The sequence below is a fragment of the Leuresthes tenuis genome, unplaced genomic scaffold (assembly GCF_036924035.1).
Source record: "Leuresthes tenuis unplaced genomic scaffold, fLeuTen1.0.hap1 SCAF_20, whole genome shotgun sequence".
Taxonomy (NCBI): Eukaryota; Metazoa; Chordata; class Actinopteri; order Atheriniformes; family Atherinopsidae; genus Leuresthes; species Leuresthes tenuis.
The window spans coordinates 8,498,904-8,514,602 of record NW_027325374.1 but is presented as its reverse complement, the minus strand read 5'-3'; the positions used below and the strand labels follow the sequence as shown (position 1 = coordinate 8,514,602).

At 42.8% G+C, this 15,699-nt stretch overlaps 1 protein-coding gene across 12 annotated transcripts in view; it reads left to right on the top strand.

The window, feature by feature from the left end:
• Positions 1-229: 229 nt before the first annotated feature.
• nrxn1a (neurexin 1a) overlaps positions 230-15,699 on the top strand; it is a 57,568-nt gene continuing 42,098 nt past the window's right edge. For 2 of the 12 annotated variants that reach the window (XM_072372903.1, XM_072372893.1), the window contains exons 1-5: positions 230-564; positions 1,632-3,019; positions 8,125-8,142; positions 8,996-9,025; positions 9,988-9,999. In XM_072372903.1, coding sequence (XP_072229004.1) covers positions 2,287-3,019; positions 8,125-8,142; positions 8,996-9,025; positions 9,988-9,999 — 793 coding nt within the window. In that variant the 5' untranslated portion in view covers positions 230-564; positions 1,632-2,286. The remainder of the gene's footprint in view (positions 565-1,631; positions 3,020-8,124; positions 8,143-8,995; positions 9,026-9,987; positions 10,000-15,699) is intronic. The other 10 variants (XM_072372899.1, XM_072372895.1, XM_072372894.1 and 7 more) reach the window with 9 other exon arrangements.

The following is a 15,699-nucleotide window of genomic DNA, read 5'->3' as shown; positions in this document are numbered from 1 at the left end:
TAGGCTGAGAAAACGGTAACACACGGCTATGCTCATTCGGATCTTCACCGGTTCTCGCTTTAATTCCTGCCTCCGAGAAATGTTTCGGTTTCTTTAGTGCCGTGGGGGAGCGCTGTCCAAGGTGCTGCAGCAGCGCGCGGCCCCGCCCATCCTCTCGAACGAACCCTCTCTCCTCTCTGACACACACATTCGCGCTTTCGCTCTCTTGCAACCACGTGACACTCCCTCTGCCGAGTCTGCCGCGAAAGCACCAGACTGCACCTTTTCCTCCTCAGGAGAAGGGAGAGAGAGAGGACAGAGAGACATTGAGCCAAACAGAGAGAGTGAGCGCGAGAGATGGAATCAGAGCTGGAGAGAGCGCGCGCGGGCGGAGAGCAATAGCACCTTGTCGCCTTCAGGCGAGCCTGTGATAGTTGTGTCCCAGTCCGGTAGACCGGCTCTGTCTGCGACCAGGCGCACGACTTCTCCCTCCGTTTCGCGGATTCAAGGTTCTCCTCTGATGGAAAGGAAAATCAATGAGTCGCGCGCGGCACTGTTGCGACGGAACCACAAGATGTACGTGAGGTAGGTCGGTTTTTCCAGTCTGGCATGTGTGCCTGATTTGAGGAGGGGGGGGGGGGCGGGTTGTTTTTTATTTACTGGGGCGAGGCTGTCACATCATCGTTACAGGTGTAGACTAAAATCAATTTAAACTGTTTGATTTTAAAAAAATAATACATTTTTTTAAAAAGTACAACTAAGCTGTATACGCCAAGTGCCGGTGATGAGACTGAATTATCCGTTTTGTCAAATAGCGGGTACCAGGAAGAAATTTCAGAGGAGGTATGGCCGCAAATCGAGAATCGATAATTCAACCGCATTCATTCACTCTGTCTATCGATAACAGTGATGTCGCCGCTTTTCAACGACTCAAAGAAGAGGGTATACGTGCCCCCCACTGTGCGTGAATTACATTGTCAGTCAGTGTCGGCTGGGCTGTGTGTGGATGTGTTCAGCTGTTGAAAATGGGCTTCAGAGCTGTTAATTCGATAAAGCGAGGCGGTTTGAGTCATCCGCCGCAGCGCGCCGAGCTGCTCCCGTTCTTTGTGATGTAGCAAACGGAATCCTTGACGGTGGCGCGAGGTACACTAACCACTTAATAAAACGGGAAAAAAAATTATTTAATTTAATTTCGTGAATAAAGTGTGCTGTTAAGTACATGGTGACACCCACAATGATTAAGAATATACTTTATAACGCGAAGGCAGTCGCAGGTATGCCACCTAAAAATCTCCTGCGGCATTATGGGAGCTCTATTGAGAAGGTGCTGTTTGTGCAGCCGTTTGTGTGCGCGCGTGCCTATATTGATTGCGCTGGGCTTTAGTCATCATTGTTGTGTGGGCTGTGTGGAAGTTAAAATGTGGGATTTATTACGTATGTAGAGTCCATGTTTAGCTATAATCATAATGTGGGCAGGTCAATTATGTGTTGGGTCAGTGTGAGTGTCTGTACAAAATGCACGAAAAAGGGTAATTTGAGAATGACAGCAGTCTTGGATTTTGCTTGTGCATATGTGTGCGTGTACCAGAGTTTGTGCGCGCGTGTGTATGTGTTGACCCTGGTTGATTGTGCCGTCTCTGTTCTCTCTGTAGGTCGCTGGAGAGAGTGATGACGCGGCAGTGAGAGACACACATAACTCACCCTCGCGTGCACACACACACATATTTGCCCATACACACTTTAAGTCTTGCCCTACTAAGACAGGGAGGAGGGGGAGAAAATACTGCTATGACGGTGTCATTTCTCTCCATTATCAGTGTGTGAGCCACACACACACACATATACTCACACTCCGTGGGGAGTTGCCTGCATGGGGGATAAGGCCCTATCTAGGGCACAAAGATGGAGTTCAGTTCCTATTTGTCTGATATCTAATACACAGAAACAAACACACAGACACACACCTGGAATCTCATGTTTGAAGTGAAGAATGAAAGACTGAATGGAGAGGAGACGCTGAACATCTCAGAGACGACACAGACACAAGGCCAAGGCAAAAGAAGATGTCCAAAGTGTGGTGAGCGGACAGAGGGAGCTGCTGTCTGACACCCTCACCGGAGCTCTATCATATCAGGGTCCCCCCTTTTAAAAGGCACTACCAAGACAGTAGGGTGCACTTGAGACACCTAGAAAGTGTTCCATTAAGTGCCCTACAGTTGTCACCATGAGCTGTAGGCTAGAGGGAACACCCAAGCTCTAGCCTCTATCTCCTCCCGTGTGTGTGTGAGTGTGAGAGCGAGTGTGTGTATGAGTGTGATGGCGGTTTGCGTTTGGGCGGCAGCCCCTCTGCTCTTCCTGGGACTATGCCTGTGCAGCGTAGGGGGCCAGGCTCAAGGGGAGGTCCTGGAGTTTGGGGGTGTATCCAGCCAGTGGGGGCGGTTTCCAGTGTGGAATGCCTGCTGCGAGAGTGTGCTGAGTTTCAGCCTGCGGACTCACAGCCAAGAGGGCCTGCTGCTTTACCTGGATGATGAGGGCTTCTGTGACTTCCTGGAGCTGCTGCTTCTCCACGGCCACCTTCGCCTGCGCTTCTCCATCTTCTGTGCTGAGCCAGCCGAGTTGCAGTCCGGTGTGGCAGTGAGTGACGGACGATGGCACGCAGTGCGTGTCAAGCGGGACTGGAAGAACACCTCGTTGGAAGTGGATGGGCGACTTGAGGGATGGGCGGAAGTGAAGAGTAAGAGAAGAGACATGACAGTATTTAGTCATACATACATGGGTGGGGTGACACCAGATCTCCACTCCTCGCCCCTGCGCCTCACCTCGCCCTCAGTGCGGGAACACCCTGCCTTCCGTGGCTGGATCACGGCAGTGAGCATTAACGGTTCACTGGTGACGCTGGACAGCTCAGAGGGCGTCACAGTAACAGCTGGCTGTGGGCCAGACCACCAGTGCCAGAATGGAGGGGTATGCAGTGTGGTCAACGACCAGGCCGTCTGCGACTGCTCCGACACCGGTTACCAAGGCAATGACTGCAGCGAAGGTAAGACCCAAAACCATGCTGACCTATCATATACATCTCATCATTTACAAAACCACACACTTTTGTACACACATGCATTGACATTTATTTCTCTTGATACACACATTTATACCTCAAATTCCAATAAACCCTTTAATGGAGACATATTTTTCATTGCCACCCTTACCACTGCCTTCAGTTGGCGTGTATGGACCAGCAGCCTTCACAAACAGTGCAAGACATGCATACTGATTATGTCTGACATTGATTTCTTGCCTGCAAATGACTCCCACTTCACTATGTTCACCCAGAACACAAAAATAACCCTTCACCCAAGACGTACAGTCAGTTTAGCGAAGCTGGAGCTGAGATCTTGAGAACAGCTGATCGGTGCCACAATCTGTGAAGCTTGACAATCTGCAGAGCTGATACAAATCCCTGAAACTCATTGAAAGACATCAACTGGCTGGCAAGCTGTGAAGGGTTCTGTTGATAAATTTGGCAAAACACAATAACCATATAGAGCTGTTAACGGATGTGATTGGTGGCTTGTGTTGAGAAACTAATTGAAAGTGGGTTAAGAGGCTGGAAATCAGTGGTTGTTACATGGCTGACACCTGGCTGTCTGTGTTAATGGATTTGCATTGATTCTAGATGGCCTTCTGAGCTACTACACAAAGGGTGCTGAAATGATGTGTGTAGAATCTATCACTTGCCATTAATTTTAGCAACTTACAGCCTGTTAAACTGGTGTGTTTGTATCTGTGTGATTCTGGATAATATGTGTTATTGTGTCAGCGCTCTTGCGCATTACAACAGAGTCCTGTCAGTAGTACTTCATAAATATGAAGAAGTGTGACTATAAACAGTTGTAAGTATGTTGCCAGAAAAGGAAAATTAAGCTTTGATATCTAAACTCCACAAGAAAACCTCCCTTTAATACTGGCAAACAAGCCTTTGGTCAATACAAGTGCCAATACACAGGGCAGTATAATGACGGCCATTACAAAAGCAAAACAGCTGCTTAATGAACTGAGTTACCTTGTTTTGGCCAACGCTGCAAATGCTTTCATTTCCCCCTGCTGGGTTGTGTGTGTCGTCAGATGTGCTTGAGTTCATTCAGAGCAAATCTGCATTCTTAATCAATAGCTCTCTAAACTGCTGTACGCCAAAGATGCCTTTCAGTTTAGCCCGAGGGATTCATTTATGTAATGAGACAAATGCATCTGCCAAAATGGCACAGTGGCCTTGCAGCGTGGCCACCATTTGGCACAAACCTGACCTTAAACTCCACGCAGCGCCGCTGTCAGCATTGCACATCCCTTTAGACACCGACTATATCTCACCCTAGCATCTAGTGGACAGTGGAATGGCTGTGGAGGTTACCATGGAGATAGAACTAATAGGGAGACCTCATGCCAGGAGTGCCTCCCACTTTCCTTGCTACCTGCAGCTCGTCGTCAGCTCTCAGTGACTTCAGGCATCATGTCTGCCACGCAGATCTACTGTTTTTACACATCTGTGGTGGTGGGTGTGAGTGTAGTGTGCATGTTAATGGAGAACGCATCAAGCTTTACCAAGCAGCTGGGGAAGGTGCACTTTCCAGTGCAATCATGTGTGCTGAAATAATTAATCCAGTGAGAGAGAATTCATGATTCAAGACGCAACAATTAGTCAATTAGTTGTTTTACAGAAAATTAATCAGCAACTTGCTTGGTTAACAGCAGTTTTTTTTCCAGAAAAGAAAGGCTAATTATTTACTGGTTCCAGCTTCTCTTGTTTTTTACTGTCATGTTTGATGGGGGGGGGGGGGCGACTGATAATTGAGTATATAACAAGCTAAAGATCTCACCATGGGTCTTTTTCAATTTTCTGACATTCTAAATACAAATCATATGCATATTAGTGGATTTTGTAAATTGGTGTTACTTTCAGCTTTACATTTAAGAATATTGTAAAGCAAAAAAAATGCAATGAAATGCAAGTATTTTTGCTGCTTTTCTCTCATTTATGTTATTGTAAATTGAGAAGACAGTGATTTAAATTATTCACCTTATGCTTTATTCCACAGCAACAGAGAATTGTAAATTAATGGGGCCAGTTATTAGTGATAATATAGATGACTGATTGATCAATATTAAGATTTTCATCACTGTTTGCAGTCATATGACTTATCGCTGCATATTTGGTGTCGATGTGTTCAGGAAGAATCAAGCGAAGCTCTTTGTAGAGTCCAGTGCTGCAATGTGACAACTGTTTAGAGCACAGTGGGAGACACTGAGACCAGTGACCTGCAGAAACATAGAAACATAAGGAGAAATACATTCACAACGTGTGCGGGCTCCAGCACCACCATTAGTCACCTCCGGGGTACCTGACAGCAGAGCAGCTCGAGGGGCTAAATAAGAGATGCAGACGTTTTACGTAAAGGCTCTCACCAAATATCACGTCGACTTTGTACTGGCACTTGTAACTCAACAAGAGGCTGCTCATACCTTTGAAGTGGAGGTTTTATATTCAAAGAGATGGACTCACATTTCAGTCAAGGGTTTTATGGAAAACGTGCTACAGTCATTTTCCTTTCTTTCCAGTATTGGTTACACCTCAGAGATCTGCTTGGAGAGATGTGCAGGGGTTGAGCAAAGCTATATTTGTCATTGTATAAAATCATATAGCTTTGATTTAATAATATGATACTTATATACTCTTCTTAGGTAAAACTACAGCGTAATATAGCACATAATAAGATGTTTCTCTTGGGCTGGGTGACTGAGTTTGTTAGGCTTCCTTTTTTCGTGATGGCTAAGCATATCAGACCAGTTATTCTTTAGTGTCAACTTAGTCTCTAATTTACCAATTTGGGGGTAAGGAGAAAAATTTCTGCATGGTTTAAAGTAAGATGGTTTGATAGACAGTTGCTTTCATGAGTTGAAATAGTAGCTCATGAACAATTTCTCAGGAAACAAAATCAGTGAGCTATTCCACTGAAGCAGCAGCTTTTCAGAACCATTCAACAAAAAAGATAAACCTTACACAACAGAGTGCAGCAAGATCTTTGGAGTATTTCCACTTCTTCTCTCAGACCTCTCCGGTTCATGTTGTTCATTTTCTGCAAATAGTTCAGCGATACAGAGAGCTCTGAGAGCAGAACTGAGCAGATGATATGGTTGGTTTATATTGTTTGGAGTGCTGTTTTGTGGTCTGAAATGTTTTTTTAATATGCCTTCATTCACTGTTGTTCACTTTGGCTTGACAAGATGTGGGATACCTTCAACCGCTAGCTGAGTTAATATTCACATCGTTACCAGCGAGTAGCTATCACCAACTTACAGTATGTCAAAAGAAATCTCAGTTCAGGTGCACTGATGCATTGTGGAGAAGAGTTCTCAAAGGTCATATTGAAGTGAGATAAAGTGGCTGGCAAGAAGAGAGAGGAATAAGTACTCTTCCAGTACTTATTTGACATTTTAGTCAAATTCCTCTTTGACGAAAGCTTGAATATTATGTGAAAAGGGTCTTTTGTAAGGTTATATAAAATATTGGCTGTACTGGTGCAGTGAAGCCATAGCTGTTTGTTTGGAAATTAGGATGATCATCATTTTGATCCAGGTTCAGATAGTAGTTGTTTTGTCAGATTCAGATTTGAAGCTTTATCTTTTTCATGCTATTTTAAAATGGCTGTTATTTTGAATCCAGCGAGCTCACTGAAGATATACAATAAAGCTTTGAGATAAAATTACAACCCTCTGAAAATTAGTCTTCATCTAATTAAAAAAATCTTTTATGAATCTTTAATACTGAATGAACATGTTCTGCTTGAAGAAAAAAAAAAGGATCCTCAGGTCCGTGTTTGAAGCCAGAACGAAGCTATTTGGCTGTCGCAGTGCTAGTTTCCTTATACATTTACAATTACACAATTTCTTCAAGGCTCCCTAATGATCCACTTTTACTCACACTCTTATATTTGCTGATTTCTGACAAACTCTGGAACCTTTTCAATGCAACATTATGTTGCTATATACTGTTTCTCCTCCGAAAGGCTGCAGCATATTGCATATTTCATGCAAAATGAGCTATTTATGAGGCTTTTGTTCCAAAGCACATGAATATGTCAGTTTTGGACAAATGTAATCATTTAAGACGTACAGAATTTAGATGTAGTATTATGTGGAGGTAGTTTCAGCAGGTCTGTGTTTAAATATAATCACAGTTTGAGGCATTTTGAGGGTAGCGTGAACCTGGCTTGTTAGGCCTGGCCTGGCTTGCATTGTCCTTGAGGGCAAATCGCTGTTAGCATGCTAATGGCGTCACCTGTTTCTGCCATGGTACTTGCACAAGGGCAGAGGCAAGGAAACACTCAGATGAGCACACAGATCAAAATACACTCAACCACACAAACATTCCTTTCTAAGTACACTAACATACACAGACACACTCAGACCCAGTACTGAATCATGCATGCCCCTCGTCTTCCTGCACTGCTAATCCATCCCTACATGTTTACCCTGCTATTTCACACCATTATTACTGCCATAGTCAATGTTAGTGTGTGTGTGGAAGGCAGAGAGAGTGTGGGAGAGATTGTGAGAGGGAATGTGTATGTGTGTCTGTTGCATGCTATCTGTCTGGGTGCTCTGGGGAGAGGAAGCAGCAACAAGGTAAGTTCTGGGGTAAACGGCTCTTCAATCCAAATCTACAGGTAGGAATGTATATCAACGACAAGCAGCCCCCCACCCCCCTCCTTTCCACCCCCTGTACCTATGAGTGTGGGTGTCTGTTTGCGCGCTTAGGTATGTGTATTTGTACTCGTGGAATAGAGAGATTGCGCAACTTTTTAATGCGACTGTATATATATATATATATATATATATATATGTACATATATATATATATATATATATATATATGTATATATATATATATGTCTAGACAAACCTCAGTTTCGGCTACTGGTGCAGCATGGTATCCATTGTGATGTTTGTGCTGACTTGCATGTATGCCACCACGGTAACCCCGGACGGGTGTGCATGTACAGTAAGTAGCCATGGTGACCCAATAGGGCTGAGCATGCATGTTAATGAATGTCTGTCTCTCTCTCTCTTCGCCTGGCTGCAACACTTTTCCAGAGCACAGCTACACCCCAGGTAGGTCTATCTATCTATCTATCTATCTATCTATCTATCTATCTATCTATCTATCTATCTATCTATCTATCTATCTATCTATCTATCTATCTATCTATCTATCTATCTATCTATCTATCTATCTATCTATCTATCTATCTATCTATCTATCTATCTATCTATCTATCTATCTATCTATCTATCTATCTATCTATCTATCTGTACTTGAGTTTTTCCAAACATCTTTCTTCATCATGATTTCCTTCCTTCTGTCTTCCTTCTTATTCCTGTTATTCTTGAATACAATCTATTACACAAATATTTTATTATTTTTCTTTTTCCATCTTTCCCATGCCAGTCTTGTCCTTTGCATTCTCCTCTCTGGCCTTTATTGCTCATTATATCTACTATGGCAATACAGTACTACTTGATAGCCAGGGTGCAAGTTAGCCAGGCTAAGTATATGTTGGTCTGTGTGGGTATATAAAAGTTTGTTGCTGACATCTGGTAAGTACTACACCCTTTGTGCAATCATCTGAAGTGGCTCTTGCCTCAAGGTTACATCGACACAGACACATAAATACTGTACTGTATACGACCCGTTTCATGGCTGTATGCAAAGGTCTGTGTACGTACCTGTTTGTGCGTAGGATCGGTGCCTAGGATAAGTAAGTGCACTCAAAGCAAGTTTTTGTTAAAATTTAGATGACTCACATACACACACAGAATCTCTCACCAACACAGAGGACTTTAGCCTTCACCAGCATGTCACTGACAAACTCCCGCATCACAAAAACACATCTATGCACACGCACACACTCTTCCCGCCCCATGATCCTTTGCTGTGCTGACTGTGCTCTTGTCTTCCTTTAAGGTCTGGCACACCTGATGATTGGCGACCAAGGTATGGCCTCCTCTTACCTCACTTCCTGTTGTCCTCTGCTATACCATCATCCCTTACCTCCTCCTCACACCCCCACACTCAAAACTCCTTCTATCCCCCCCTCACCTCATCAACACCTGGTGCAAATGGAAGTTGTCTCTCTAGGCACAGAACTAAGGTCAGTTTTTTTTTCCTGAAAATTGGGTGGTAAAAGGTCTGTTGGTCTTATTTTTAAAAAATCACCTTTAATTTAAATCAAGAGAGAAGATTTCTTTATGAATTCAACGTGAAATTTGGCTTTAAAGATCATTAGAGAAAGTGATGAACCTGAGAGCAACTTCTGCTGGGATATTTATCATGGCTGCTGATGTGGGAGGGGCTAACGGGAGGGTGTTGATGGCTGCTGCTTGACGCCGCTTGGCTGGAATCGATTTGGTGGGCTCCAGGTCATGGTAAAGGAGCTAAGGGCCATGTGACCAACTGACACCATAAATGGTTTGATTTGGTTCTTACTCTTTCATCTCATTTAATTTTTTCCTCATTTGTGTGGTGGAGTTTGATTGTGGGAATGCGAGCATTGAGGGTGTGTGTGGGGGCATGGGTGGAGTCAATGACAGTGGCAGTTCTCACTGCAACGCTCATTTCCGCTCCACCATGGCTGCTCATCAGCTTCCAGCATGTCTGTCATTGCTGATGCTCACATGGGTTGCTGATCATATGTTGGCGAGTGCTTGCGATTCTGAACAGATGTTCCTGCAGCGTATGAAAGCAATGCTGTTATACCTCAACCCCCCAAGTAGTCCATTGTTTTTGAAAAATGCCCAAAAACAAGTGGTGCCACTGATCTGCTTTTGGAGAAAATTGTTCATTGATAACCAAGCCTCACAGTACCACTTCTCTGCTCTATTTCTCTTCCCCCTTTTCCTTCTCCGTTCCTGCCCTCTTTTTCTTACTGTTTGGGACACCACCCTCTATGATTTTAGGAACGCTCAGAGGTACCCCTCCGACTTACTTATGTGTTTGGCTACTGGGCTGTTCTGGATGGAGTTGAATGAGTTGGAATGATAATCATTTTTTTTACAGTAATGTTGACAGTCAGAGCTGTTCAGCATCAAATTCTTAAATGTAATAGACTTGGAATGTGTCATTTCTGGTAAGGTAAGGTGTTGCTGCATGTGTGTGCGAGTGTGTGTGCGAGTGTGTGTGCCTGCATGAGTGCAAATGAAAAGGAGCTCCAGCCTACCATGCTTGTGAAAATCTGAAGGTAGGTGCTGCCCATTCGGTTGACTCTGCATGATGCTGATGAATACACTGATTGGCACACATGAAGACAGAGCTGACCGTGACAGACTATTGTGCTCTTTGATTGTGTGATAGGAGACATGATGACGGCTGTCTCCCATGGTGACAGAGCAGCCATGTATTTGTTCAAATGTGGTCTTTGATAAAATGTTCCTATAAGCTGGTGAATAGACATATTTTGCAGTGAGCCCAAATGATGCCTCCAACCATCAATCATTATTACAGCAAGTATCTTTCTATGGGTGCAGTTTTGCTGTGTTTTGACTGTTAAATAAGTTCTTATTGCTAGTTTCTGCCTAAAATCTCTGCCGTGATTCGTCCAGGTGGCAGAGAAAATTCAATTGCTTCATCTGGCTTATACTCAGCATTTTAAATCACCTACTTAAAGACTGACATGTATTAACATATGTTTCCAGCAAAATTACACAATGTATTCAGTGCATTTGTGTATAGTGGCTGCCCTCGCTATAACGGATGTTTGGATAGTGATAGGCTGACAGTATAACTGGATTTTTTTTTTGTTTTTTTCAAGCCTTTGAAGTGTCTTTCAGTAACTGTACACATGAAAAAACTGTGTGTTTTTGTGAGTGTGTTTTTGCTCTGCATACTGAGATGTAAAGGCTGTCAAATGGTGCAGACGAAGCCTAGCTTAGGTTAGCTCAGCGTAAAGAGGCTTTTTGAGGAGCCTGCAAAGCTGAAATGAGTTTCTTTGAGGGGGCGGATTGGGTGTAGGGAGGGGTGTCTTGGAAAGATATATAGCGCGTGTGTGTCTATGTGTGTGTGTGCGTGTGGGCTGGAGAAATTGAGAAAAAGAGACTGCCTGTGAGAGACGAGCTAAAGAAATGAATGACAGAGGGAAGAGAGGAGGAAAGGGGAAGCTAGAGAGAGATAAAATGAGTCGTCTTCTCTTCTGTGATGTAGAGCAACTGCCTGTATCTGCAAAGCGACAGTGGTGCTCCTGTCTGCCCTCCCAGCCCCGTCGTTCTCCAGGGGACATCAACCCTGATGGGGCGTCATGGACCTTTCCCCTCCTCCATAAAACACGGTTATCATTCTCCCTGGAAATGATACCCACAGATCACTAATCACTTTGAGTGGGTGAAAATGCAGGAATTGTGGAAGGAAGAAAGAAAAGAGGGAGCCAAATTGGATTTTCATAAGTATCGAGCAACCAAAGGAAGAGGGGGAAATGGATTTTTTTTTTTTGAAAAGTATTGAGCAGCAATAATCTGGATGGAAAATGTGCTTAAAGCCAAGTAGCAGATTTTGCCCTTTTCTTTTCTCTCTGCTTGGCGGAGAAAGGACCGTGAAGGGTTCTGAGTGAATGAGCAAATGCAGATTCTGAATGGGATTGAGGAGTGGTTCTCCGATGTACTTGGCAGCCGTGCTTTTTTTTCTGATGTTTATATATTCTTTTAGCTTTGAGGCAGGATGTCCACTCAGTAACGGTTGTTTGTCTGCATGTCCAAGTGTTCTCGATATCAATCTATGCACAACTTAGACAAGTGGTCAGCCTCGCTTGAAGTGACCTTTAAAGATGGTGTACGTGAACGGACCGACAAACAGACACACACTCACACACAATAACCTTTAGATAGAGAGAGTGCCCGCTGAGTAGGTGAGTTAGTGTGTTCAGTGTAAATATGCATGAGTAAGACTGCCTGCACATATTTTTCACGGTCAGTGGATGAAGGCAGGAGAGGGAGCGAGTTTTGTGTGTCTGTATATTGTGTGGACGTGTGTCTTTTGCGTGTGTGTTCAGGGGAGGTGGATTGTGAGTCATCATTTGTGACTCATAAAGCGTCGGCAATCAAAGCAGCTCATTTTAACACATCGTCTTATGGCAAAAACACAAGGGTGGACACACACTCCAGGCGCGAACACACCACAAACACACACGTGTTCAGCGCCACGGTCTTCAGATTCCTCTTGGAATTGTCTCTTTAAGTTTTTATCCCTCCACCACCCATTGCACTCTCTTGGACATGTGCATGATGGCAGTTTTCTTACAAATACACAAAACAGCACACAGAAACACAGCAGACGAGCTCCATGCTGACTCCACCATATGTGGGATCGGGAGCGGCAGCAGACGCCAAGACAAGAGGAACCAGTCAGTATCAGCAAAGTACAGCATGTATCCTGCCTCTTACTCATCACCATGACGGTCCTAATAATAAATCACACAAAGACGGATTTTGAAAGTAATTAGTCATTTATTAGTTTAATAATGCTGTTGCAATATTTAAAGTGTTGCTCATGAGAAAACCAATTAGCAACAATTTACTTAAAAGTTATTTTTATGACAGGAGGGGGGGTTGGATGGTGTGCAGTGCGTTATTAATGCCCACGACGTGAGCTAAAGACAAACTTTTAGCAACTTTTTTTTTTTTGTGCTTTTGTCATTCAGTTAATAACACAATGCCACTTTAATGAAATACTTAACTTTGTTTGAGTTTGAGGTTGAGAAAACAATCATAATTAGAGCTAAAATATGTTCTTTTTACAAATGTCTGCAGCATTTAACTTCATGGATGCTATTTTTTTTAAGTACCATGCCGTAGCTCTCATAACCACAGGAGGATGTACATTCCTCTTAACCAAATTATTTTTAAATAAGTTTTTTAAATTATTTTCATTAATTGTTTTGGTCTGCATGAACAACTGACCCAAAGAGTTGTGTTTGGAAGGAAGGCCGTCTCGGTTTTACACACAGAGATCACAGAATGTATGAACTGCTCCATGTTAGGTTTTGGTTTCATGCTGTATATTGGAGCTTTAAAGTTGACTAGCGGAGGGAAAATTAAACATATCCTGTAACAAGAGAAATGGCCTGATCCGGCTCTGTCTTCCGCTGCGAATCAGTTCTGATCAAATCCAAAAAAGTAAGTAATTAGATGCAGAATTTGTAAAATGAGCCATCAACATTATTTAGAATTTACATAATAGAAAAGGAAATCACAAACTCTTGAATATAACAAGAATAACTACAGGCTGCTTTTTGTTTTTTGGTTTTTCTGTGTGTGACAGATATTTGTGTTCAGGAATTACATTATGCAAAACTGATCATCTAAAAACTCGAAAACAGACAAAAATGATTTGCTTTTTAATGATCAATGTAGTTGCTGATTCAGTTTTTAATTGTTTCTGAGATTGTTATCACTATAAATACAACATTTGTTCATTTATTTATAATATTTTGATTAGGCAACTTATCATCAATGATTAATCACTTAATTGAAATACAGTTTTCTGGCATTGCCTGACTTTTGTGCTTGTAGATAAGCTGTCTCTGTGGCTTTCTCAAGAAAAATTTTCCATATTACGAAATTAACTATATAGATTCACCTAAATATTGTTTTCATTGCCCAAATCTGGCAGCTAAATCTGCAAAGTAAAAAATGGACAAATACCAATAGTAGTATATGGTGTGACTGTCGATGAAAGATATCCTTCAAACATTAGCCACTGTTGTTTTAATACTTGCATAATTTTGCACAACCAGCAAATGAGCAGCATCCAGTTTGAGTGAGAGAGAGAGACGCTTGGTGTTTAGAGGAAAGTGTCGCTGATTGGCAGCCTGCCTCACTGACTGGCATGAATTTGGCTCCTGATTGTCACATCTTGAGCTGTTAAAAAAACTGTGCCCCCTCTGGCCATCAGCAGTTAAAAAGCAATAGCAGCAAAGTTTTACTGCTAAATGTACAATTCTCATAGATATACCCCCTCATCCAATGGGACTAATTCTGCTTCCTCTTTCCGCTACTAATACCCATTATAGTACAACACTCATTAATGCTTAACACCCATGCAGTTCTTGTAATGAAAGTCAGGACGCCACATACAAAGCTCTGCTCCCACATTATTGGGGAGATTCGGCATAGGAGATGTGTTGCAATCCCACTGGTAAATGTATACTTTTACTGGTAATTGTATGCAATTACCATCCTGTTAGCAAGTGTACACATTAATTATTTTAACATTCTCTGCAATGCTAATAGGGAACACGCAAAGCTGATGCACCCAGTCATCGCCTAAAAATAAAGACATCAAACACACTCCCCATTTTCAGAGGATGAAGGGAAGAGATAGAGCTGGCTGCAAGTCTGCAAGGGAGGGTGGGAGGAGGAGAGGGTGCACAAGTGTAGGAAAGTGATGGTGAGGAAAGATAGGAGCGCATTCAGAAAGTGGGAAAAGAGGGGTGGAAATAGAAGGTCGGAGACACACAGTGAGACACGGAGGAAGATAAGACTGCAGTGTTTCTCAGCAGGGGCACTGCATCTCTCCTTGGGCTCCTCGACTCGAGACGGTCTCGCATCAGCCAGTACGGTATTCATCAGTGATGCAGATGCCTCATCCGACACCAGCACACGCATGCACTGCCTTTTTGAAATGAAAGAGGAAGTCTGTTTGGTGCTCCAGTTGTCTCTTACCTGCTCTAGCAATTTCCATTGTGTCTGGGCGGGTGCTGAGAGTAGCGGCCCAATTGGCGATTCACTCCAGTACCCCATCTGGCATTTGAGATTCATTTCTTTGCTGATTGCCAAAACAAGAACAAACACATGAGGAAGGAGACACACACTCACAGGAATTGTGCACACGCACTCATTTACTTGGGACACTTGTCTGGCATTTCTAACTGAAATAGCTACAGCACTCATTATAGGCCTATTATACCACCTTTATGAAAACAGCTCTTCGTGCCCTTGTTATTTGTTAACAAGCCGCTGTTAGAGGGTTTCATTAGTTTTTTGTGTGACATGGCAGTAGGTGTGTGAGTCTGCATTTATTTGACCATGTTGGTATATAGAACTTTCAGAAATGACCATTCACCCAATTTGCATACGTTTCCTTCCTTTCCTTCCTCTTTGCTGAGCATTTGTGACATGATTCATGCTCATTTGTTTGTGTGTTCATCTGTGTGTGTCTAAAAAGGATGAAACTGACTCTGATCTTATCCAGCTTAAGACAAATACACTGTTCTGGCTGAAGACATTGTCATGGAAACAAGCTGGTTTCCCTGGGTACCAAAGAGGAGTCCAAATTCAAGCTACACAGACAGAGAGAAAGAGAAAGAGATGAGCGCAGATAAGAGAAACAAAAAGGGACAGGAAAGCAAAGATTGAACATAATGGTAGGGGCCGTGCTTCTCCTTGTTTTCTCTTAAAATAACATTCAAAGGCAATGGTAATATGAGGCATTATTCTGCTTGTGTCTCAAGGAATATAACTTTAAAGATCATGTCTGTTTTAAACTAATTTAAACCCTGATATGTTTTATTTATCAAGCAGAAATCACACTTTGGTTGTCGTTACTGTTAGTTAAATATCACTTCATAAAAGGCATTTATCATCTTTTCTTTTCACCTCAAATTTGTAATGATTCTTCATAAT